Source organism: Homalodisca vitripennis, chromosome 4 (assembly GCF_021130785.1).
Source record: "Homalodisca vitripennis isolate AUS2020 chromosome 4, UT_GWSS_2.1, whole genome shotgun sequence".
Taxonomy (NCBI): domain Eukaryota; kingdom Metazoa; phylum Arthropoda; class Insecta; order Hemiptera; family Cicadellidae; genus Homalodisca; species Homalodisca vitripennis.
Genome location: NC_060210.1, coordinates 161,390,647 through 161,415,008, shown reverse-complemented (window position 1 = coordinate 161,415,008; position 24,362 = coordinate 161,390,647). Strand labels below are relative to the sequence as shown.

Sequence of the window (24,362 nt, the reverse complement as noted above, 5' to 3'; positions counted from 1 at the left end):
TAATCTTTCTCTGTATCATCTATTCACGTTATAGTTTAAATAATCTGGTAATCTGCTAGATTATACAATAACTAGTATCTGATCTGGTTTATTTCACCTTATGGTAAACAAAACACAAATTCGCACTAACTGTACCGACTGCCACCGATCTACTGAAATGCACATGGTAGCCAATGAATAATGCTTCAACGGGATACAACTTAAACAGAGCGATGCAGCAGAAACACAAACAAACATATCACTGATAAGCGATGACATTGTCAGATTTAGCAAGGAGGTGAACCATCTGAAATCAAACTAGCGGGGTTCTACTGTATACAGTGCTTGATCAGAAGCATAATACAGATAACAAAGACCAATATCATTTAACTTTTACCACAGATGAACTAGTTACGAATTTAAACCATTTAACACATTGGATACACTGTTTAATACGTAACCACCTAAATTAACTAAATTGTGATTGTTTGTATATAAGGTACTCAACATTTATTATTGTGAATGTGATATGGCATTTTTACAATGACTTATGGAAAAAGCAAAGGAATCGAACATTTCTCACTACAGTCAAAACACTACAAGTCTTCTATCACGTAAATCTATCATAACGATTATTTAAAAATGTTATATGTACTTAGTAAGAATTTTATACTCTTCCTTATACCAGAACTAGACGCTTTATAACCGAAGTAACCTGCTAAGACCTATGTATTTATATATTTTCGTGATTGGGGTAACACAGCAAAATCAACTGTAGCATCAGAAATACTTTACACAAGAGGTAAATTACAATAGCCAGAAGTAGACACACTTTTTCACCTAATTAGTCATCTGAGACCTAAATACATACATATTTTTTGATCGGTACTAAAAAGACAAATTAAACTATGCCACTGAAAATACATTAAACCAAAAGTTAATAACAACAGCCGGAAGCTGGTTCTTTTGGACTGATTCGATTATCTTTCAGTGATCAGGAATGTTTGGTACTTGATTTAAAAAAGAACAAGACCATAGCTTCCTTGTTATTCAGAAAAAAATATGTATGAAAAGCCATGGGTAAATGCTAGTATGTATGCATTTGTGCTATTTTAGAATTATATATATATATATATATATATATATATATATATATATATATATATATATATAATTGTAAAATAGTAGCTGCAAGTTTATAGTTATGTCTCCCAGAATTATCAACATAAATAATGTATTTTTACATGTTCAGGAACAATATAATCTTTTATAGTTCAAATAAAGTAAACAAATATTTGAGAAAAATACAAACTAGTTCATTGTGTATTTTTGAAACAGTGGAAATTCAAACATCAGAGTAAAACTTATTCCTTTCAATGTAATCTTACCTGTTAAATAATCTATGACCTAAATAAAATCTCCAATTATAATATATGGTTTAACCAATGACTCTCCAGTTATCTGTCTATACAGACAAGTTAAAACTCTTGGCCACCATTACACAATAGTGATTAATATAATAACTCAATAATCCTAATTTTGGCCAAATAACAAATATTTAAGTTGTACAAGTAGTGGCTTATGTTTTATTATTGTTTTATTATTATAAAAATTTCAAAATAAATCAAATTAAAATGTTTTACGAATACAATTTAAAAATAAAACTGTTAAATATTTTTTCTTTGCATCATATCATATCAGCAGCCTAGTCCTAAACATTAATATGCACTATTCAGCGGCCTAACCCAATCTTGTGGTTTCATTTTATTCACAGAGAGGTTTGAGAAACTAACTAGCAAAACATTTATGATAAATCAATGTGCCTCTAAATCAATGAATTATAAATTTAATTTCTGGTGTTCCTTAATATTGCAATGTTACGGTGCATTTTGTTGATACTGTGATATCTTCAGGAATTCATGCATTACCCTTGTGTTGTAGGTTAAAATGAAAAGTATGCACACAGTACGACATAATTACATATAAATATATTCACATGTGCTGGATGAACGATTTGACTACTGGAGGAAGTAGCATATGAACATTGTTCAGCGATCCATCAATTTCATACACTGCCGTGTCAAACAATGAATTGACTTTAGTGTTTATATTATCATTCAGTACGTTGTCAGTCACTTTTTACTGCCTTTTATATATCATAGTGTAGACATTATTAAACTACTTTTCTCGCATTTGTGAATTATTTGTAAGTTTTTACTTATATTGCAATAGTTATGTCCAAATTCTAGGATATGTTATACGTTATTTAACCATTGGAACTCCAGAATGTAAATTAATAATTCATTAATATTAACGTTCCAGCAGTAGGAATGAACTGCCAACAAATGTTATACTTTATTACAATCCTTCCGCAGTGTTGAAAGTTGGCATAGCCAATGAACTTCTCAAATCCCTTCATTCATCTGTTCAACAACTGTACAGATGACTGACCTCTTTTGGCTTCATTTTGGCTCTGATGGATATAAGGTTCTAGCTAACAATATTAATTATAACAAAGTCAAAGAGATTTTTGAATAAAGTAGTTGAATAACCTTTCTGAGACATTCATTAAGCATATGTTTGGGGTACATAAAGATCACGATGCTACTTCCAATACTAAAAGTGGTGGGTTACTTTCCCCTAGACAACCCTTATAGAATTACGTAGATTAGAATGATATATCCTGTTTTCAAATGATATTTTTAATTGATTTGCAAGTAACTACTATAAAGTATATACTACAATTTAACAGACAGATGAGAAGATTTCCTCAGGAAGTTTATTTTTATTTTATTTTCATCTGCATTACATCTTATCTTTTCCACCTATAAATAAAAAAAATAATAAAAAAAACCATATTATTTATATACGGTTTATTTATATTTTTATTTATTTTTGTTTATTATTTTTATATTATTTTTGTTTATTTTTTTGGTTTTTTTTAGAGAAATTAAATATTCAAATGACAAATAAATTACACATATTGCAGTCAAACTATAACACAAATAATTGGTTGATTTTAAATCATGTTTACAGGAAATCCATAACATGGTTTTTAATTTCAACGGGAATCATTTAATTCTCAGATAAATATTTAAAAATAAAACATAAACTAATTAAATTATTTTTAAAAAAATATTACTTTCTGCAATTGACAAGTTGAGGATAAATCAGAAAAGTATAAATTGTACATTTTTTTCAAATTTAATAGTTTGTATTCAAAGTTAATGAATATTTATGTAAAATATAGAAGCATCAGTTGTGCAAAATTAACTATAGATATAAAACTAAGTAAGTCTTAATTAATATCATCATTAAGAGGATTACACAGAAAATAACCGCTGTTTATGCATGACACGAGAAGTAGTGGGTATAATATCGCCATTTTGACATTAGTATATACAGTGCTTCAGTATACTTCTAACTGTGGAAGGTGTACAGTTGCCACCACGTTATCACTGTATTATATGTTTGCATGTTGTCCAATTATAACCTCAAAACAGTGCCGTAAACAGACAATCCTGGTAAGTGTGAAGTGCATATGGTGTTACAAGATTTCTTTAGGTAATAAATCACTCAGCAACCGAGATTTATCACAAAATCTTTGTCATTTATGGTCCAAAAATTATGAGTTAAGGTGAAGTTCATCAATGGGTGAGATTTGTTATGGAAGAACAAAATTTCATATTAAAGAAAGGAGCACCTGTCAGTGATGACGTATAGAAAAAAGTGAATTTTTTCATTCACTGTTTGTGAGAACCGTTGCTTAACGGTAGTAACACAAAATCTAGGCCACCACAATTTTGTGCTTGTTGGGTACAAATACTACTTAACGATGACCACAAAACAAAAGGAATGAGTTCTGTCATAGACTTTCTTTCTCGGTATGTCTTTAAAGGAGAAGAATACTACAAGCCAAAGAAAGCCTGGCAAACTTGGTCATACAATTATGGCTACAGTTTTTTTGGATGCTAAGACAACTTAATCATTGATTTCATGGAATTTATTACAACCATCACTTCTAATTACTGTGGCACTTTAAAAAGGCTAATAAGAGCAATCCAAAATAAGCATCGTAGTGGAATTCTAACACTGTAGTGTTGTGTTTGTGCATGACAATGTTCGCCCTCACATAGCTCAAAGAACAAGTCCAGATGGACATTTTCTATCATCCCCCATAAAGCCCGAATTTGACTTCTAGTGACTTTTACCTGTTCCCAAATATAAAGTGGTGGCTTGCATCTCAGCAATCTACCAACGACTAAGAGCTTCAAAACGCAATAACAGATAGGGAGATTTTTACTAAGCATTTCAAAGATAATGACCAATATTTGAATTTGTATGATGACTAATGTAGATAATCAGTGAAAAGTTATAGTTTTCAGATCTATATAATTTTTGCATCTTCAGTGGTTTAATTTTTATTTCAAAACAGAGGTTACTTTCTGGATAACTCTCATACAATGTTCATCATAGACCATGTATAGAAGAAAGTGGACTGCCTTACTTTTCATACAAATGAACATTCTTATCTGTCATCTGTATTCTTAGCTGTCATGTCCCTAGTAGATAAAATAAAGTAGAAAATAACATTTTCATATGGTACTCCAAATTCTTAAGAATGTTATATTAAGTTTTATTTGGATTAAAAATAATTATATAAATCACTTATTAAAATTATCTATAATATCTTTGATAAATTAATTTATGGTTTTAAGCAACAAATGTACACAAATCTGAAAAGCAAACACAAAAGCAAGAATACAAATTAGAGAAGAATCCATATTAAACTGAAACTTGATCAAGCAGAAATGAAAGTTTAGTTTACCACAGAAGATGCAATGCACATATATAGAAGCTCTTAATATTGTTACAGCATATTTCATAGAAGAAAACAAACAGTTAATTTAAATTTTAACATAACAAATCAGAAATTCAAATAAGATAATACATTATTGTAACATCATAAAACTATAAACTTCAAATTTATAACTAACTACATATATTTCTCCTAGCAATATTCAAGTAAACATTTTATACTTATATTACATAAAATACATGCAACTAACCTGTAAAGTAAATGTTAAGTCTCAATATCAAATGCATAACTGCTAAAATATTAAAGAATAGGTATAAAGTAATAACAACTATGTGCATGTTAATTGTCATTTTTTATATTTGTTTCACTTAAGAAACTTAACAAAGATAGAATCAATGTACAATGTATTGATAATAAATATGAATAAACCACTGTATAATGTTTATTACTATTTGAAGTAAAAATTAAATGTAATGTTTTATTTCCCACATAAGATTTAATGTTATTTTAATTTGTTTACCTGGAATATACTCAACTGCACTAGCAGCACTGAAGGATGTAAGGTAGTATGAAAAATAAATTTATGTTCTTTGGTTTGATATAGATCAGTAAATCGTAATTATAGATATTGGACTTTTCATTAATATTATGTTTCGATTGACATTCGAAGATTTATCAATCTTCGAATACTTTAGTATATCCACTACAGTTGAATCTCGGTAGTATGAACCTTGATAAGTGAATTTTTTCAAATCCCCTTTAAACTTTTGTAACACTTAATGCTAAAAACACCTCTATACAACATAGTAATTAGGATCAAAGTCAAATTATCTTTATTTGTATTATACATACATACAATAAATTGTGCCAACTACAACTAAGTTACTTTAACAATTAAAGTAATGAAGGTTTCATAACCATGTCATTGTATAGAATTCTTGAAATAAATAAAATGCATTTTTAATTAAATATTCTTTTACCTTCAGTTTAAAATTCTTGACATCTTCAATATTTGTTATTATTTTTTTAACACGTTTCAGAAATTTTATTTCAGCAAAAGAAATTTTTTTGTGAAATACTTTAAATTATGTTTAGGTAAAATGAATTCATTCTTATTCCTAGTGTTATAATAATGGGTTTCACAATGGCTTTTAAAAGTAGATTTAGTAGAAAGTAGATTAGTCCTAACATGCATTAACACATTCTAAAATGTAAAGATTATGCACTGTTAAAATGCTCGGTTCAGTAAAGTTAATTGTAACTTAATCTTCCTTCTCAATTTTTAATATTGTTCGCAGTGCTTTTTTGTAGTAGAAGAATTTCATTTAAGTTTTGGTTTGTAAACACTCCATGCACTTGTATTCCGCATGCAATATAGGATTGAAAATGGGCATGTAAAACCATCTTTATTACCAGTAAACTGCACAAATAAGACAACCTTTTAATAGCATAAATTCTAGAATTTATATGATTAACTATCCGGTCAATGTGCAAATCCCAGCTAAGGTTCTTGTCTATGATGAGACCTAGAAATTTGGTGTTATTAACTTGACCCAAATAGATATAATTTATTAAGATATCAGGACTTCAATGTTTTCTATTTTGTTTTGTACTGAAAGAGATAAAGTTGGTTTTGTCTGTATTTAAAACCAATCTATTAACAATGAAATATTTGGTAATTTTTGAAGTTTCAAATGTGCAGTTATTTCTATCTCAGCTTCTGTTTTGGCAGATATGATTAGTTTATAGTCATCTGCAAATAGACAGAGCTGATTTTTTTTATTTTCAAGTTTACTTGATTTATGTTGGTATCACTCTAGTCGGAAAACAATTAATTAATTCATTTCATGGCGTCTTAAAACGTTTTTAAGTTCCTTTGCCTCTTTAGATTCTTCTAATATGTTGACATTAAAATATCCTGTAATGATTAAATATTACAGGATTTTTTTGTGATTTGGGTTAGGACTGATTAATTTCTATACAGAATAATCTTAACACAGAACCTTTACAAGATGAATGCAACCTATATAGAACAAATATTTTACGCTCTTGACCTATATAAGTATGTAGTTTTCAAAACAAAGAGCGACTCAAACTACTGTCTCGATATGAAATCAGTGGATCCACCTCACCCATCCCTCTTCCTTCCACAGTCATTGTTTTGCACGTGCCTGTGCAGTGTCCAGTACTATTTTGGTTACATTTGTATGGCGCTGGCAGGAAAAAAAAACTGTGCTAACAGTGTAGTTTAAGCATAAAATTTTGAAGCATAAGGAAGAAAACCTAGCAAAGAAGGAAATTTTCATTGTAAAAAAGTTTAACATCCCTTCAACCAAGTTAGCAACCATCATAAAAAATAGAGACAAGTATAATGAAACAAGTGGACTTTCTAAGTTACACAAAATGCTCAAAACCTGGTGGATTTCAGGATGTAGAATAAGCCACTTTAAAGTGGTTAAAACAATGCTGTGACAAAAATTTGTCAATTGGAGGCCCTATTCTGCAAGCAAAAGCTCAGAACTTTGCTGTATAATTGGGATTTTTATGCTAGTAATGGCTGGATGGAAAAACTTTAAAAAAGGAACGATATTAAAATATTTTTAAACTGTGTGTAGCGAAAGTGCATACGCGGATAGTACAGTATGAGATCATTGGAAAGAAAAAGATTGTTCGGTGATGATGTAGAAGTATTTGGAGATCTAACGGATGAAGATAATCTGGCTTCTGTTCAACCCTCAAATCCTCAAGATGATGCAGCTAAAGATGATGCATGGGCGGAGAGTGATCAACCTGAACTGTTATCCAGGAACCATATGAAGCCATCGTCGAGTTAGATTCCACTTTGAATATAGGAAAACTCATGCAAATAGATTCCAGCAATAAAAATTGATGACTTTTGCAAGACTTGATTGCAATTTTTTTCATTTTTTATACTGATCTATTATATACAAATTTATAAAACTATATGTACAAGTGATTTAATACCTACATTGATACCGTGTTTTAAAACTTGTTGCAGTCTTTTTTTAACCTAGGCCTTTTAGACATTTAAAAATAGCTTCAGTTACATTAACATTGGTTCATATCATAAAGGCTGGCCACAGAGATACGAGGTTAATATAGAGGTTATCTCAGTGCGAGGAGAAACCTCTACATGACGAATTACGATAGTATTAAACCTCGATTGAAGAATCCTCTTTATTAAAAATACCCCGATAAGAATTTTTTCTGTAGCCCTTGAAATTTGTCTTATCGAGGTTTGACTGTATTAAGACCAACTTAATTTATAAGTTAAGTCAAGTTCAAGGGAGATCAAAGTGCTAAGGTATAATAAATGTCTCTTAAAAAACAACAACAACAAAAAACAAATATTGTTCTAAAAAATATATATAATATATTTTGCAATTTATATTGCAATTTCAACTACATTTTTTCAATGAAATTGGTCAACACATAAGCAAGCATGACCACTTTAAAGGTACACTTGCACAGGCCAGGAGCAACAAATATGTCTACAGCTGATGCCTTTCAACTGACTAAATGCTCCTGGCTTGAGCATACCTTTAAAACGGTCATGCTAGTAAAGATTAGTTCTAGAAATAACATTTGTTAAGAAGTTTATAACATTCTTTCCTGAGCACCTGTATACCATCTTATTGTAAAATAGAGCCTCTATGTATGAATGTTTATGCTAACACCCATGCAATGTAATGTGCAAAATCCAAGAAATTTAGCAAATTGAGGCAAATTGATCATATGGTACATGTCATCTGTGTTCAGCATCACAGTTAACAATAGCACTTCACATTCTTGTGGAATACCCCAAAGCTTTGATTGATGGAAGATATCCCTGTGATACTATGAAGTTCTCACTATCCTCTGAGAAGCTGTAAGTCTTTATATTGCTAGATCTAAGAAAAATTAGAATCTGCAGGTGATACAGCATATAGTGTTTGATAGGTCTGGACAGAAATTAAAAACAACCACAGAGGTTATTCTATCCATTATTGAGGCATCAGTGGATTGGATCATCTGTGTTGAGATGATGTATTTCATCAGTCTTGTTTGTTACTTTATTCCAACCTGACCTAGTGTAACACCAAGTCACTTCACTCTCTGACAGACTATTTAAAGGTTATTGTTGAGCTACTGTAACTGTTCCATGGGAGATAAATATTCTGAAACAATGCCTGTTTAAGCTGAGTATGAGTAGAGTCTCTGTCAAATGTTACAAAACCATAACAACCAAGTTAGAACACTTAACAACTTATATACTGGTTATAAGTTATATGTGGTTTCAAGTGTCACTTTTATGCTGTGGAAGTGAGAGCTAGAAGTCTTCCAGCAAAGTTTGTAAATTATTTCCTGAATGAGCAGGAATTTAGAAGGGAGAATATGAATCAATTTCTACAGCACATCTCCAAAGCTTCATTTGCATCTTTTTGTTTGTTTACGTGACAGAAGAGTAGTCCTTGGAGTGAGAATGGTGACAAGAGAAATATGGCCACATAAAAATGCTTAAACCTATGAGCCAGGTCTCCATTCCTAGACCTCTCTTCTTTAATGATGGGCTCTCTATCAGCCAGGGCTTCAGATTCTTTCAAAGTTTCTTAATATTTTTTTTATATTGAAATCATAATTAGACAGCTTTAAAAACAAAGTCTTCAACAAAGCACTAATGGAAGCCAAGTCAGCTCTGCAAACTTTAACCTCTGACGATACTGTTCAATCTGACATCATTTTTAAACAAGATAACTACAAAAGTAAGGATGACCATCTAAGAGACCAAAGGGACATCCAAAATAGCTTTCATCTTCCCCATTTCAGTCAGGACACTTTTAAAAACCCAGATTGTGAAAACACTCTAGAACAAAGCACAGATATTTATATTAGCATAGGTAATGTGGTAGAAAAAATAAATAACTACCGGGAGTTGGAGGAGACGGACCTGGAAACGTCCCTTACCCTGGCTGCTGAAGTAGGGAATGCCTTACTGCTTGAAAATACACAGCTCAAACAAGATACTAATAGACTTCTTAGTCAAATAACTGAACTCGTGTAGTCTAGATTAAAATAAAGTAATTTCAAATTAAAATATAAACAAAGATTTATTATTGTTAATTTTTAAGTCAGGTAAACTGTTATTTTAGTATATAAATTTCTGAAATTATTAGGATTATATTCAGATACAAAACATCTGTCAAACATAAAAACCCCTTCATTTGACCTGTATTTTAAAAATAAAGACTACTTTGTGCTACAAACTCTTTACTAAATAATATATCAACTTTTTCTGTTACATAATATGAATAATATTTTAGTTATAAACAAAAAAGGCTACTCCCCACGCATTTTTATTTATTCGCTTTTCTGTAACCTTTACACCTGACTGTATATAATACAGTGTCGTTATTGTAAACTTCAGATAGATGTGAATGGCATAACCCTTCTAGCTCATACCAAGAGTTGTTTAAAGTAGAGATATAATTGGTTATACTGAGGTCCAAACCATAATTATGTATACCCCAGACTGTCTAGTTTCTTATTTATATTAATGATATCTTGCTAAACTTAATTATATAACAAAATAGCTATCTATGTCTACAATTAATCTTGTAAAATATCACAAAACAATGGCATCTACAGCAATCGTTCGTACAAACACCAGTATTGAGGAAGCATTGCTATAGTTTCCTAAAAATGGCCTTGGGTTGGAAACTGACTACGTAGTTTTCCAAAGCAAACAAAATCAAATTAAAATTATTCCATTTCTAATATTTGAAATTATATTATGGATCTACATCCCATAATTATACAATTATTCCATTTCTAATATTTGAAATTATATTGTGGATCTACATCCCAACAAGAATTGTAATTCTGATAATATCATAAAACAATACGCTCCATGTGTTTGATATGACTTAAGCGGATCAGCAGTCTATGAACTTTTCATATGTTGAATCTATTTTGTACTTTGTGATTATATTCTTGAGATTTGAAGAACATTTACAGAGACTTACAATTACACGAATATTTTTTTTAACTAGCTGTTACCTGTGACTATACAATTTACCGCTGAGTAATGGAGACTTCGTACGCATATCTTTTTTTATAATGGGATACCAAGCACTTCTGAGACACTGGTCTATGGGAAATATGCTTGTCTCTTGGTCTACTTTAAAATAATTGGACTTTAAATTAAAGGACAAACCACTGTTTTGGGTTCCTGGAGTCGGAGAATGAAACAGTTTTGAGAAGTATCAATGAAATAACTTGAATGTTATCCGACATTATTTCAGTGTTCATGCAAAATTTGAAATTAACATACATAGTAGCTTTTGAGTAACTGAAGCGCAAACACAAACTATCTCATCTACAATATTTCAAAAATCTAGGTAGAGAGTTCTGTATATTAGTTGCTACTTCATTCAGGTGTCAAGCATCAACTCTATTCCACAGTAATCACATTGCCCACAAACCTATTGGATGTTTCAAGCTGGTAACTACAGTGAATGAATGCCATTCTCACAAACATTAAATGGTGTATGATGCAGATAAACTTGTACACATGCATTATTAACTTGAATGTTTGCTCATTTTCAATGAAAAGTATCTTTATGCAAACATAGACTTAAACAAACAAATAGTATGAAATAATCATATTACTTGTTTTTAATTTTAAAGAGACATTTTTTAAATTGATAGAATAGAATAAAGGTATTGTGAAATACAGATATTTCTGAGAAACAGAGTAAGTACTAACCTTTTTTATCAATATTAATTTCACTTGATGTTTTCCTTAACCTTGGCCACAAATCACTGGTGGTAGAGGTGCCGAACTGCTGTCCCAGGAGAGCCTGGTATGGCTGGGAGTGTCGGGGCATATTAGCTGCCAGCAGTGAAACGTATGACACAGATCTTTTTATTAATGGCCCATTCAGTTTATTTTCCATGCTAAATGAACTTGTTCTAGACAGATTTGGCTCTTTTACTCTTGGTTTGGGTGCTCGAAAAACTGCATCATCCTTGGATTTATCTCTCTTCTCTCCAACTGAACTTTTTACTGAATCGTCTTCAAAAACTTCAACAGGTTTTGTATCTTTATATGTTGTTATCGTAAAATTATCTAAAGTGCTGTTTGAAGGCAATTCCTGACTTAAGCACTTTGATTCAACATCAGCAACGTCAATTTTGTTAGGTCTTTGGATAAAATTAGATAGTTCATTTATAACATTCTGTTCAACACTTTCTGTAATAGGATGGTCATTGTCTAAATCTGTTGATCCATTAATTTGAACTGAATTAGATCTACTTATGTTAGCTGATTGTTTATCATTAATAGTTGTGATATCTCTGTTATTTTCAACTATTCCTTCCGGTTCTTCTGACTGTTTTAAGTTATTTTGTCTACCAGTATCAGAAATAAGCACATCACTTAAGTTCCCAATTGTAATTGTACCAAATTCTGTTACTGTTGGAGACTTAGATTCATCTCTAAAGGTTGGAGGGGCAGGAAGCCTGTACTCCCAATCCAGATGATCATCATTAGAAGACTGTTTTAATTCACTTTGTATTAATGAAGATGGAGGAGATGGCAAAGAAGGTAGTGACATTATCTGCTCTTCTTCCAAATGAGGACTAGTATGACTTTGGGTAGCATTCATAAATATCCTATCAATTTCTTCATCTGCCATTCTGATGTCCAAATTATCTGCTTCAGGTTCTGAAAAAATAATTTTAAAATTACAACTTAAAGTAGTAACTATGCTATGTAACATGACAGTGTAAAAATTATAAAGGCTGTAAGTACCTATCTATTTTTAAAATACCAAATAAACTGATCAAGATCAGATACACATAATATTGATACAACTTAGAAGAAAATCAAGAATTTCAGCAGCTAGGCCTCCTGTTCTTGTTTGATCCATTATATGTAATATTTATTTAAGTACACTAAATCTATTTATAAAATCACATCTTCAGCACGAATAATGTTTACGGTCACACTGAAGTCTGCAGATTGTATTATCTTGCAATCAGTAATTTATTTATTTTTTATACTTGTTATATGGTACTTTAGTTATTGATTATGTGTTATGGCTTTTAAGCATACATTAGTTACTTAATAAATTTATGTTTATAAATTTTTATTATTTATAGTCTATATTCCTTTTTAACTTTGGATGTAATTTAATAGTTATTTATTGCTGTTAGGATTATTATCTCACGATTTGTTATAACTATTACTAGTTTTTCTGAATATGAAATTTTTTTGTAATTATTATTATTCAGAGTTATTTTATGAGGTTAATATTTATGTTGTTTATTAATTAGCTTATATTCTCTTATTTGCCAATGGAAATTGTTTATCTTTGGTTTATGTTGAAGTTGTTCCTGTTTTACATCCATTTATTTATTTATTCGTTTGTTTGTTAATTTTTCCTCTTACCTGAGTTAATATGTTAATTCAAAAGCCATGTTTATTAGACAAAGTTTATGATAGCACTGCGACCACTCAAGATTGTTTTAGAAATATTCCTAATATTACTGTAAGTTTACTCAAATTTGTAACTGTTAATTAGGAAGTTGACCGCTATTCAGCTCTACTGATCTAATGTTTTCTTGAAAAGCTTTACAACAGCAACTAGTTTCACATTTTATTGTATCAGTTGCAGCTATTATTATGTGCTGATAACACTATAAATCATAATAATACTATAAACATCGGGCGGTTTGAAGTGGTACAGCATTACTTTTTTTACTGTAGACGCATATGTTAATTCATGATCGCTGAGAAACCCATGGCCAAACAAATTGATCTGCAATGGGTTAAAGCAGACACAGTACTTTACTATGCATGATTCACAATCAAACTGTATAACATTTTCTTCAGAATCAGTTATAATAATAGAGTAAGAAGATGGAAATTAATTATAACCTAAGAAATATAAGTAGCGAAAAGCTTTTAACTTTAAGAAAATCATCTTGCTTGTTAATAGTTATAATGTGAATCACTTATTGCCTTGTTTTTCCCCCTACAACATACTTTATTGTAAGAAAGTGAATCATATTGCCTGTAGAGTACTAAAAAAGAAATAACTCAAATAAAGTTTGAATACCCTTGAATTAAACTATAATGATGGTAATACATTTATTTACATCAAAATTATCAACAAACCATGCTGTATTAATGTAAATATTCTATTGTCAACAAATTTTCTTAACTCTTACAGTGCCAATCGAGGGTTAGCATCTGATTACTGATTGATTATGGTTGAAACTAATGTCAGATATCTAATAATTTGTCAGGCCTTCATAGTTTAATTTGTTATGGAATATAAAATCTAATATACAACTAAATAGTAAAAAGGACTTGAAATTATGGACATAAAGTGTTTTAAACTGAGTACGCTCCACATTAGAACAGTTAGCCTAAGCATAACTGTGATGGATCAATCATCAATATTACAGGTATTCCTTACAAGTAATTAGTAAATAGGCTTGAAACATTGGAAAATGCATAAAGATGAGTAAGTTCCACATTAGAACAGTTAGCCTAAGCATAACTGTGATGGATCAATCATCAATATTACAGGTATTCCTTACAAGTAATTAGTAAATAGGCTTGAAACATTGGAAAATGCATAAAGATGAGTAAGTTTCCACATTAGATCAGTCAGTCTGAGTGTAGAATTTGTATTACCTAGTAATGCCCCTTTAAAATTCAACATATTGATACAAACCAACAGATGATGTAAAAATTCCAACTGTTTCAGTTCAGCAATTGTTACAGCATTGTATATTGCCACAAATTTGACTGCTCTTTGGCTAAGCATAATCATGTAATAAGTAATAAACATAGTAATGAATTATAAACATTATACATATAAATAATTAACTGGGTTGTATATTGAAATGCCAAATTATTAAGTTACATCATAATTTAATGTTTTTTTTTTAATAGGCACGTTTTCTTTCTTTCTTGTCATTTACATTTAAATTTTAGTCTGTTTTGGGTTTCTGTTTCTAGTTGCTTTTTTTGGTAAATTTTTAAGAAATTACCAATTAATTAACAATTATAATATGTTACACAAATATTTCATGAGAGAATGGAGAATACAATTCTAGTTAAATTAATTGGATATCTATTATATGTTAATATTTTTAAATCTTACCTGAATGTTTAAAAAAATACTTTTCCACTAACTGAAGGAAACCATGGTTTGGGAGTGTTTTTCTCCTAGAATTTAAAAAATATAATTTTAGCCAAAAGATTGTTAATTATTTTTTTATGCATAGGTTTGTAGGAATATAATATAAAGAAAACCTGAAGCTATACATGGGATTTTGAAAACACTCAAACCTTAAAAGAGTAAATGTTAAAAAGTTTTTAACCACAAAGTTCAGAATAATAATTATTTGTAACGTGTATTGATATATTTTTTACAAAATCAACATGAATCACTCCAAATTATATAAAAATGAATCAAACCCATTATAACAACTATTTGACAAGTTCCAGATAAAAATCCCACTGAACTTACAGGAACAGAATATTAACATCTTTAACCATTCTATTGCCCCTGGTCTCATGTTTCTCAACAAGTGGCTTTCACTCCTCTTTTCCAGTGGATAGGGCGGAAAGGTGTGAGACCCCTACTTAAAAAATAAAATAAAGAAAAAATACAACTAAACTGGACAACATCAATATCTTTTATTTTATAAAGACCTCAATGTATTATTGCTTCATTTTATATATTGCAAAACCTGTCTGTAGACTGAACATAAGCTGATTTTTAAAGTAGTGGCTTAATAACATTGATATGATAGTTAAGTTACTATAAAAAATGACACCATGAAGGCCTGAAAATTCGAGAAATATCTGACATTTTATTTTGTCTTCAACATTTTTTTACTATGGAAATTACTAATGATAAGTTGAATAAAAGATGAATCTGTGGGAACATGAATTTTTCATTTGCTTTAAATTCTTTAACACCACTATATTGATATTTTTATATTCTGTTTAAAGGCTACCGTCTAATTAACAACACAAAAATCAAATTAGGAAACATTTTATATACTCTCTAATAATTACTTAAAATCATTAAAAATGAAAATAGGGCTTCTACAATGAATGTTTTGTAACTCTTTAACCTGTAGCTCTTTTTTGTCTTTAACTTGTATTAAAATCAATGTATGTAGTGAGAAAATATGAAACATTCAGTATACAGGACACATATTTAAGAACACCTATCTAAACACATTATTGCAATGTACAAATATACACCAGGCTCTGGTGCATATAATTGACTGAGAATTATAACTAGCTAGTATATAATTTGTTTAACCCATAACAGGCAAAGTAGCCATATTGACTCAATAGTACATTCAATATTATTTGAACAGAGTGTGGTTCTATCTCTTTAAAATCTGGGCATTTAAAGGTAAAAATAGCTAGTATATAATTTGTTTGAACTAGCGATAATGTAATTTGTTTAAGTGGTTATATAATCACATATCATACATATGATTATCAAATTGTTTTGTTGTTAATAAATATTTTAATTTGGTATATTTATTTTTCAAGTACTTGCACATATATTTGCCAAAAATATATGTTAAATTATTTACATGTTATTTAATTAGTTAACTATTATTGTGTTGAAGACTTATAAAATACGGTTAGTTACAATATAATAACCAATAGTAAAACATGCTCATGCACATGCACACCTGTGTTAGATTCCATCACCAATGCAGCCTGAGTGGGGACAATCTGTGCCAGATCTTCTGGTGGCTGACACTCCACAGCAACTGGCTCGGATACACTCTCAGCAACGTCAGGAGTCTCAGAAATATGTTTCTCTTCCTCTTCAGAATTATTTTTACTCTGGTTCCCTCCTATATTGGTTCCATCACCACCTGGCACTGAGTCTCTTCTCTCAAATTTAAATGCTAACTCATCTATGCATGCCTTGTGAGATTTAAAGACGGAATCATGGAATTTTCTATTCATAAACTTCAATTGTTTTGGACTTTTGGTTTCTTTGAGATTGGACTCATCTTCTGTAAGATCTTTATCGTCTTCTAAAGACTGAGAAGATGATAGTAGAAGTTTCCTCGGTTTCGGTTGAGGTGGAACAGTTTCTGTAAGACTCAACTGGGTGTGCCACCTATCATCTACAAGCCTGGACCTTGGTCGTGGAGCAGGGGCCACTGGAGGGGTTAATACCAACATGCAAATAAATTTTAAAAAGAAAATATATAGAATCAACAGAAAAGAGGAAGAGGAAGAACATAAACCAGTTAATAAGAAGCAGGAATTAAATTACATTTCTTTAAAACATTATGTTTTACTACATGATACATTTCTTCTTCATATGAAATAATCTACATAGGAAGAAGAAGAAGGAAAACTTAGAAATAACTATAACATTAATCCGTGAAATGCAAACCTAAATAGAGCAAAATAATGTTAGAACATCAAAAACTAACATTCTTTTTAAATATTTTGCACTATTATATGTACTTAAATAAAATGGCCATAGTATGTATGATAACCATGAGGTGGCTGTATAAAATATATTTTACACTTCATGAGAATTTCAAGTGAATCAAGTGATTTACTTCAATTTGAGCTAAAGAAATGTCCAGCCTTCAATAAAACCAACTCTCTATACATATAATGTATCTTATCACAATAAACCTTGCGATGAGAGTCAGCTTATCATATTAGTGTCAGTTGTTAAAATAAACAATATAATCAGTTGTATCAAAATCCGTAAAAGGCTTCCCAACATTACAATGAACTCACTAAGCAAACAATCACAAGAAAGATAAGCCAATTATCAGGTGACACCGACAATGATAAAGGCAGGCACAACAAATATTGCAGCTGATCACAAAAAAGAATAGCATGCTTTAAGCAATACAAATCTAAAAATAGTTCTTATTTTTATACTTTAATAGTGCTTATGTAGTTGAATAAACCCTATGTTTATTTTTACTGTTGTGTAATTTACCTTAAATTTAATCTTTTCAATTAAATTCAGTTTTCGATTGAGTAATGGTGTTTAAAACGAAACAATACATGCATAGTCGAATTGTTTTTATTCTCAGAACTAATTAATCAAAATATCTGCAAAATATTTACTTTTACCATTTTAATCTTTAAGGAATAATACAAAACTAATTTATTATTATATTAAAATATGATTTCTATATTGGTTTATAACATTTCGAACAGTTACTTATTACACAAATTCTCCATCTCTGTTGAGTAATATGTCATCAAGCTGATGCAGGAATTTGTTCCATGACTCTAAAGATTCCTGTCTGTTTACTAGCAAGTTGACAGGAGGAGGAGCCAATAAATTGCATTTTATTGGCAACTTTCTGACTCCTGAATTATTTATGTTATCATGTAAAAGGTTAGAATGTTGGTTATTTTCAAAATTTTTTAATTTTAGTCGAAAGTCCTCAACAGTTTTCATGTCTTTATACGAATCAAATTTATTATTGTTACTGTCACCTGATATCATCCTGAAGCTATGAGATTTCAGAGGCAAACTTACATATGGATTTGCATTAGATTTATCCGAAAAACTTGTACTTTTTACAATGCTTCTGTTCATGTTTTCTATTTCTACACATCTAAAAAAATCATTAAATTTAACTGGGTTAGATGATCTATCTATTTCATTTTCATCCTCATTTAAAGACATGTTTGACTGTTCTGAGTACATGTGTTGATCAGTGTTCTTTGAGAATCTTTTTATGTTTAGAAACTTATGATTGTTTTCCTTTTCAGTGTTGTTATTGTTTTTTGTTGTATTTCTTTCATTAAAAGAACTCTTCATTTGAGAAGCATTGTTATTACACTGTTTTTGATTAAATGCACAAGACTGGGATTTACAATTTACTTCTTTTGAATTGGCTTTTCCACTGTAGTCTTTAAAAGTTTCTAGAGTATTTCTTTTGATTGCATTTTTACGAACCAATTTTTTAAATTTCATGTTTTTAGGCTCAACATCTTCTTCCTTATTTAATTTAGGTGGTTCATTAGGTTTTATGAATCTGAATGAGTTTCCAAATCTATTTAGGTTTCTACCAACTTTTCTTTTGGTCTGGCGTAAAAGTCTACATGCGGAAAGAGCAAACCTACCTTGGGGAGTGGTGGGGGGGAGTGGCTCAACATCTACAGTAGCAACAGGGGCGGGACTGGGAGGGGAAGAGTACTCCGTGGGTACACTGTTCAGTCGGCTTGACGGAGGAAGTGTTGCTGACTTAACTGCCACTTTCACTTCATTTCCATCAAGAGTTGTAGTTGAAGAAGCAGTTGAAGAAACTGATGGTGTCCTTTGCTTATCTTCGACCACCGATGATGATCTGCTATTGGAGACTGGAGGAGGTGGAGCAGCAGGTTTTTTTTTGCGACCTAATGAGTGAAAATTACAATTTCAATAAGGTTTTATTCTAATTCTACTGTACTTAATTCAATCCAGGAATTTTAAAATTTTTAAGAACAATGACTTACAACTCTGTTTGAAAGATTTTGTGAATAAAAATGCTGTAGAACTTCTAAACTGTCAATACCATTTTTGAAATCATACCAGTTTTTAGTGATCAGTTAAAAATAAAAATCAATGTAGAAATCGAGTAGGAGTATGTTTCTATCTAAATATGATAACTTGGTGTGAGACAATACATGTTTTCAATAATCAGTTTTTGAGATAAAAGTGTTCATTTCATTTGTGTACTCTGAAAATTATTTCCTTTCTGGGTGACAATTTCTTTATTTGTTTCTTGTACAACTATAAAAATAGATGTTAAAATACTTTAGAATATTTTGTATTGATTTAATTCATTGACAGAGACAAACCTGTTTTACCAACAAATCTAAATAACACAAATTTTAACTTACTACATACTGAAATAAGAATCCAAAATGATTTGCTTCTGTTGTCTGTTTTTCATACACTAAATAAAGTGATTTACAGTAGTCTTAGACAAAACTATTCATGAAAAGATATATATAAATCCAAATTAATATGTTTACAAATTTTTATTCCAGTATACAAAAGAAATAACTACGGAATATATTTTGTTTGGTTGCTTTGTAACAGCATTATTTAGGTACAAACTGTTGGGAGTAGTCTTTCATATCTTCTAACAATAAATCATTAATAAATTTAAATTTGTTAGCAAAGTTTCATTTATACTTTCACAATTTCTTAACAGATTAAGAGTGTTATCATTGATATCATAAATATGAACTGAAGTTAAGTTTAAAAATAATGATATAATAAGTAAACGATCTTACATCTGGCTATAAAAACAACTGTGTAGTTAGCCAAACTTTAATGAGAGCAGAAGGTTTGTTCTGAGCAATTAGACAACAAATATTCAGTTTCTTACATTCAGATAGCAATGAAACCATGTTCAAATTGTTCTAGAGGTACTCATAGCAAATACAGGAATTATATCTATTTAAATACCAGAGCATTAAAATGGCAAAATGGTCCATGATGACCAATCATTACAGCTTGTGTGCCTTAGTTCCCTGACTATTGAACAGAAAGGGGTAAGGGTCAAACCAAACATTACTGTACATTAATGAGCACACTCTTTTCATCAGAAGCTAGAAGACAAGCTGTATAAATTACCTTAACATGATGTGAAGATAGTGTGTGCGATTCAAATACACTGATATGGAGAAAGGAGTCATTTTAAGAATGAAGAAGAGATAGTTTGATTTAAAAACAAATAATATATGTTGTGTTAAATTGTTTTAATAAATATAAATGAATAAAAGAAAACTAGTAAAAACTCAAGCTTTCAAAGAATGAATGTAAATAAGAAAGATGCACTCTCTAGATTACAGAAAATTTAAAATATAAAACATTCATTCTAACTGAAAACATTCTATTGAAAACATGTAAGAAGAAAAATAAACAAAGACATATGGAAATGAATGTCATCATATAGAGCGAATAAAGCAAACAAAAAGAAAGCCAATCCGTCCATCCAATGACAAATGGAAGAGAATTGTGCAAATATATCAAAACTGAAGATAAAATAAAATGAATAAATTGTCATAAATCAAAAAGATTATCACAAGTGTACCTGGGACTGAACTTAGGGAAGTAATAGAGTTGTATGAGGTAGCCTGTCGAAGGGATGGCTCTATTGCTGTCATGTCAGTCATGGACTGGGACAGAGTTGTAGGCGGGTCAGCTTCTGAGACACTTTCCATCTTGTGTCTTGACAGAGACTCAGCAACACTACAACACATGTGTTAATCTGGAATCTTATATAACAACTCTTCTGAAATTACCAAAACAAATAAACCAAACCTTAACAGAACTGGATGAATCTCAACCATATTCCTTATAAATAAACTCAATTTAACTTTTTAAATTAAAAAAAAAACTATGTAATGCAATATAATATTTATAAATTATTAAAAAAAATGAACTGGATAGGAATTGTTGCAAGTTAATGATTTGACTTATATAGTCCTCAAGATTAACTGACTTTTATGCCACATGTCTCCCAGTATCCTTTCTATTGCTCAAAGCATGCTTAGAAAGTCAATATAAATTTTAAACTACAACATTTGTTTCTCGGTTTATTTTAATCTTTGCAGCATCTTTAAATCTATCTCCTTTCAGTTGTTATCAAACTTTGGGGGGGGGGGGGAGAAAAATATCACAAGAAGAAATATCGAATGAGTTGGAAGGGAAATTTAATGATTAGCTCAAACATTCCCGGATAAGTTACATTCTGTGTGCTGAAGTATAATAATTATTATGGAGTTGCCATTTTTCACTTTAGAGCATATAAGATATTTAGATTCAAAGAATGGTTTCATGGAACCAATGTAAAATTCATTGTATTAACATTTACAAGAGAACCAATGCTTCTAGGTGTCAAACGAGGCAGCTCTAACAGGATCCCTTTTCTTACAAAAGCTATTTGAATACGGTTTGAGTAATATATTCATAATTCATTAATACATATTTTATTTAGTGTGTAACTGTATCAAAAGTTAACACCTAACCTAACCTAGATACAAATTATTAAATAGTTCTTATAATAATTATGTTAATGCACACTAATTCTAAAACGTATTCCTTTTTTTAATATGTTTATTACCATTGTAGAAAGGTTTGTGTTATTAAAGGCAAGTATTGAAATGTTCACCTATTGTTTTGTGGGCTTTCACTGAGAACCGATGCCTCATGATATCCACTGGAATCTGAACTGTTGCGTGAGTGATAGATCACTGTAGATGGCTGAACTCCATTTTGTAGTTTTTCATCATTCTGAAAAAAATGTATATTATTATATTAAATATTTTTCAAATGTATACTTAATGACAAGCGTGGGAACATAACTAAAACATACAAGCTGTTTATCACTATTGATGTAAGTTTCCACTCTATAGATAAGTTTTTGACAACTATTTTTTGCTGTGTTGGGAATACTAAACCTTGTTCTTGTTTATTTATAACTCTCAATGCCAGAAGATTTTACAGTTTGAAACTGAAAAGTGCCAGACCTTCCCGCATATACTTTTAAGAGTGCCAGAACAAAAATAGGTACCAATAGTTTAACAAAACTTAAATTAAAACGGGTCATAAAAACACATAATTGTTTTTTATCTTGTTACACAAAGTATACACCATAAGAATAAGTTCGAAACACACAGAAGTAATTTTTCAATAAGCCTTGTCTGCTATTCAATTTTGAACATTTTTATTAGTTTAATTTTTATTCTTAAAACATACCTTGTATTTTAAAATAAAAACTGCTATATATTTATTGAAAGATAAATTAATTGCTATCCTGAAAGTTTGAAAAAAAATAATTATTAATCATTTTACCATACAAGTTAAATATTTTCATTTTATCAAACATTGACAACATTAATAGGCCCATCCACATAATTACAAAGTAAAGCTTGCTAAATTTTATGTTTCTTTCCAATCCTGAATAAGAATAAGATAAATAAATTCTTGTATACTGCTCATTATTAATTCAATTTTATCTACCATAAATTACATAGATATAAAAACAGAATTTTACAAATCACTGTCAATAACTGGTGAAATACTTCTCAACTTGACAATTTCAGTAGAAAAGAAAACATAAGAAATATAAGATTTTATAAAAACAACACTCATAACAATAAACTAAATTAACAACAATGAACGAAAACACAAAAGAACCGCTGTACGTTTATACATTTACTGATGTGAACTGCATAGTATATCTGCTGATGCTATGACCTAAAGAACTAGTTATGTTTATCAGTATGTTCATAGTAAACAATGAAAAACAAATACAATGATATGAAAACTATATAAAATATCAGAAACCAATTTATTTACCTTAATACTCAAATTTACTATAAAAATCAATGGTATTGTAAATAAATTTGAAACAATACATTTCCAGTTTTTTGTTGTTGTTGTTGTTTTTTACTGCTATCTTTACAATAATATATTATTACAAGACAACACTCAAAGGGTTAATTTATTTTGAAACTAGATCTTCAATGGCACATAACACATGTACAACAATTTCTATGCAGTAAAATCAAGCTAAATGGAAATGCATAAATATCCAATTCCAAAACAAATACTATATACCGTGAATATTAACTAGTACTCTACTGAGTCAAAAACTGGTTTCTTCCAGAAGAAGTAATACTATTTAAGAACTATCTTATTCACAAACATTGGTTTTAAAAAACTAGCTGTACTTTACAATAATATTCAATGAGGGAAAGTTGTCACTAAAACTGTGAGCTCACCACTTTTTTATTTAAAGTTGGAGGTTTTGGTGCAGGACGACGTTTCCTGACTGGACGACTAGGAGGAAGAGGGGGGTGGAGAGGCAGACGAACCGTCGGAAGGAACAGGGGACAGACTCCGGCCCTCCAGGCTGCCACTGCTCACACTGCCCTCGCACTGAAAAGAAACACGGTATATAATCAGCACTTCAAGTGATTGATGATACGGCTTTAGATTTTAATCCACAAACATGACTGATATCAACATGGAGTTAATTTTTCAATAACAAATGAATATGATTTGTCTACAGAATATTACAGAGTATTTTATAACAAAACATATATAGTTGAGAGCCATTACAAATTTTAACACTATGCAAATCTTAACTTGGGAAAAATTTAACATTGTAATAGTGCTGACATTAACTATATATAAAATTAATGCAATTTTTCAGTTGATAATAATTCATTCTACATTAATTTTTTCACTAATAAGAAAACCAATTGGGTGGATGAATAGAATACAACCATTCAATTATTTAATATTTTTAATAGGTATCAAATTTGTAGATGTAAAAAAATAGATTACTTTAAAATAATTATTTACCAATACTCATTTATTTTACCATAATGAAACACATTTTACAAAAATAGGAGTTATTTTATTTGAATAGGAGTAGGAGTTATGTGTTTGACATCCAAAAGTATGTCCTTTATTTCAATCAAACCTTTGCAATTTCCCAAAATAGAACATAGATT

General features: G+C 30.0%; 1 protein-coding gene and 1 long non-coding RNA gene across 2 annotated transcripts in view; both read right to left on the bottom strand.

The window, feature by feature from the left end:
* Nucleotides 1-24,362, bottom strand: part of LOC124361254 — a 99,786-nt gene that overhangs the window by 10,515 nt on the left and 64,909 nt on the right. Inside the window, 7 exon segments of the mRNA XM_046815299.1 lie at nucleotides 11,565-12,524; nucleotides 16,538-17,020; nucleotides 18,969-19,241; nucleotides 20,930-21,087; nucleotides 22,010-22,101; nucleotides 23,625-23,709; nucleotides 23,711-23,781. Of these exon segments, the coding sequence (XP_046671255.1) occupies nucleotides 11,565-12,524; nucleotides 16,538-17,020; nucleotides 18,969-19,241; nucleotides 20,930-21,087; nucleotides 22,010-22,101; nucleotides 23,625-23,709; nucleotides 23,711-23,781 (2,122 nt within the window).
* LOC124360480 lies at nucleotides 5,132-11,554 on the bottom strand. The gene is made up of 2 exons (XR_006922243.1): nucleotides 5,564-11,554; nucleotides 5,132-5,528 (listed from the first exon to the last, which is right to left on the bottom strand). It is a non-coding gene; the product is annotated as an uncharacterized LOC124360480 (long non-coding RNA).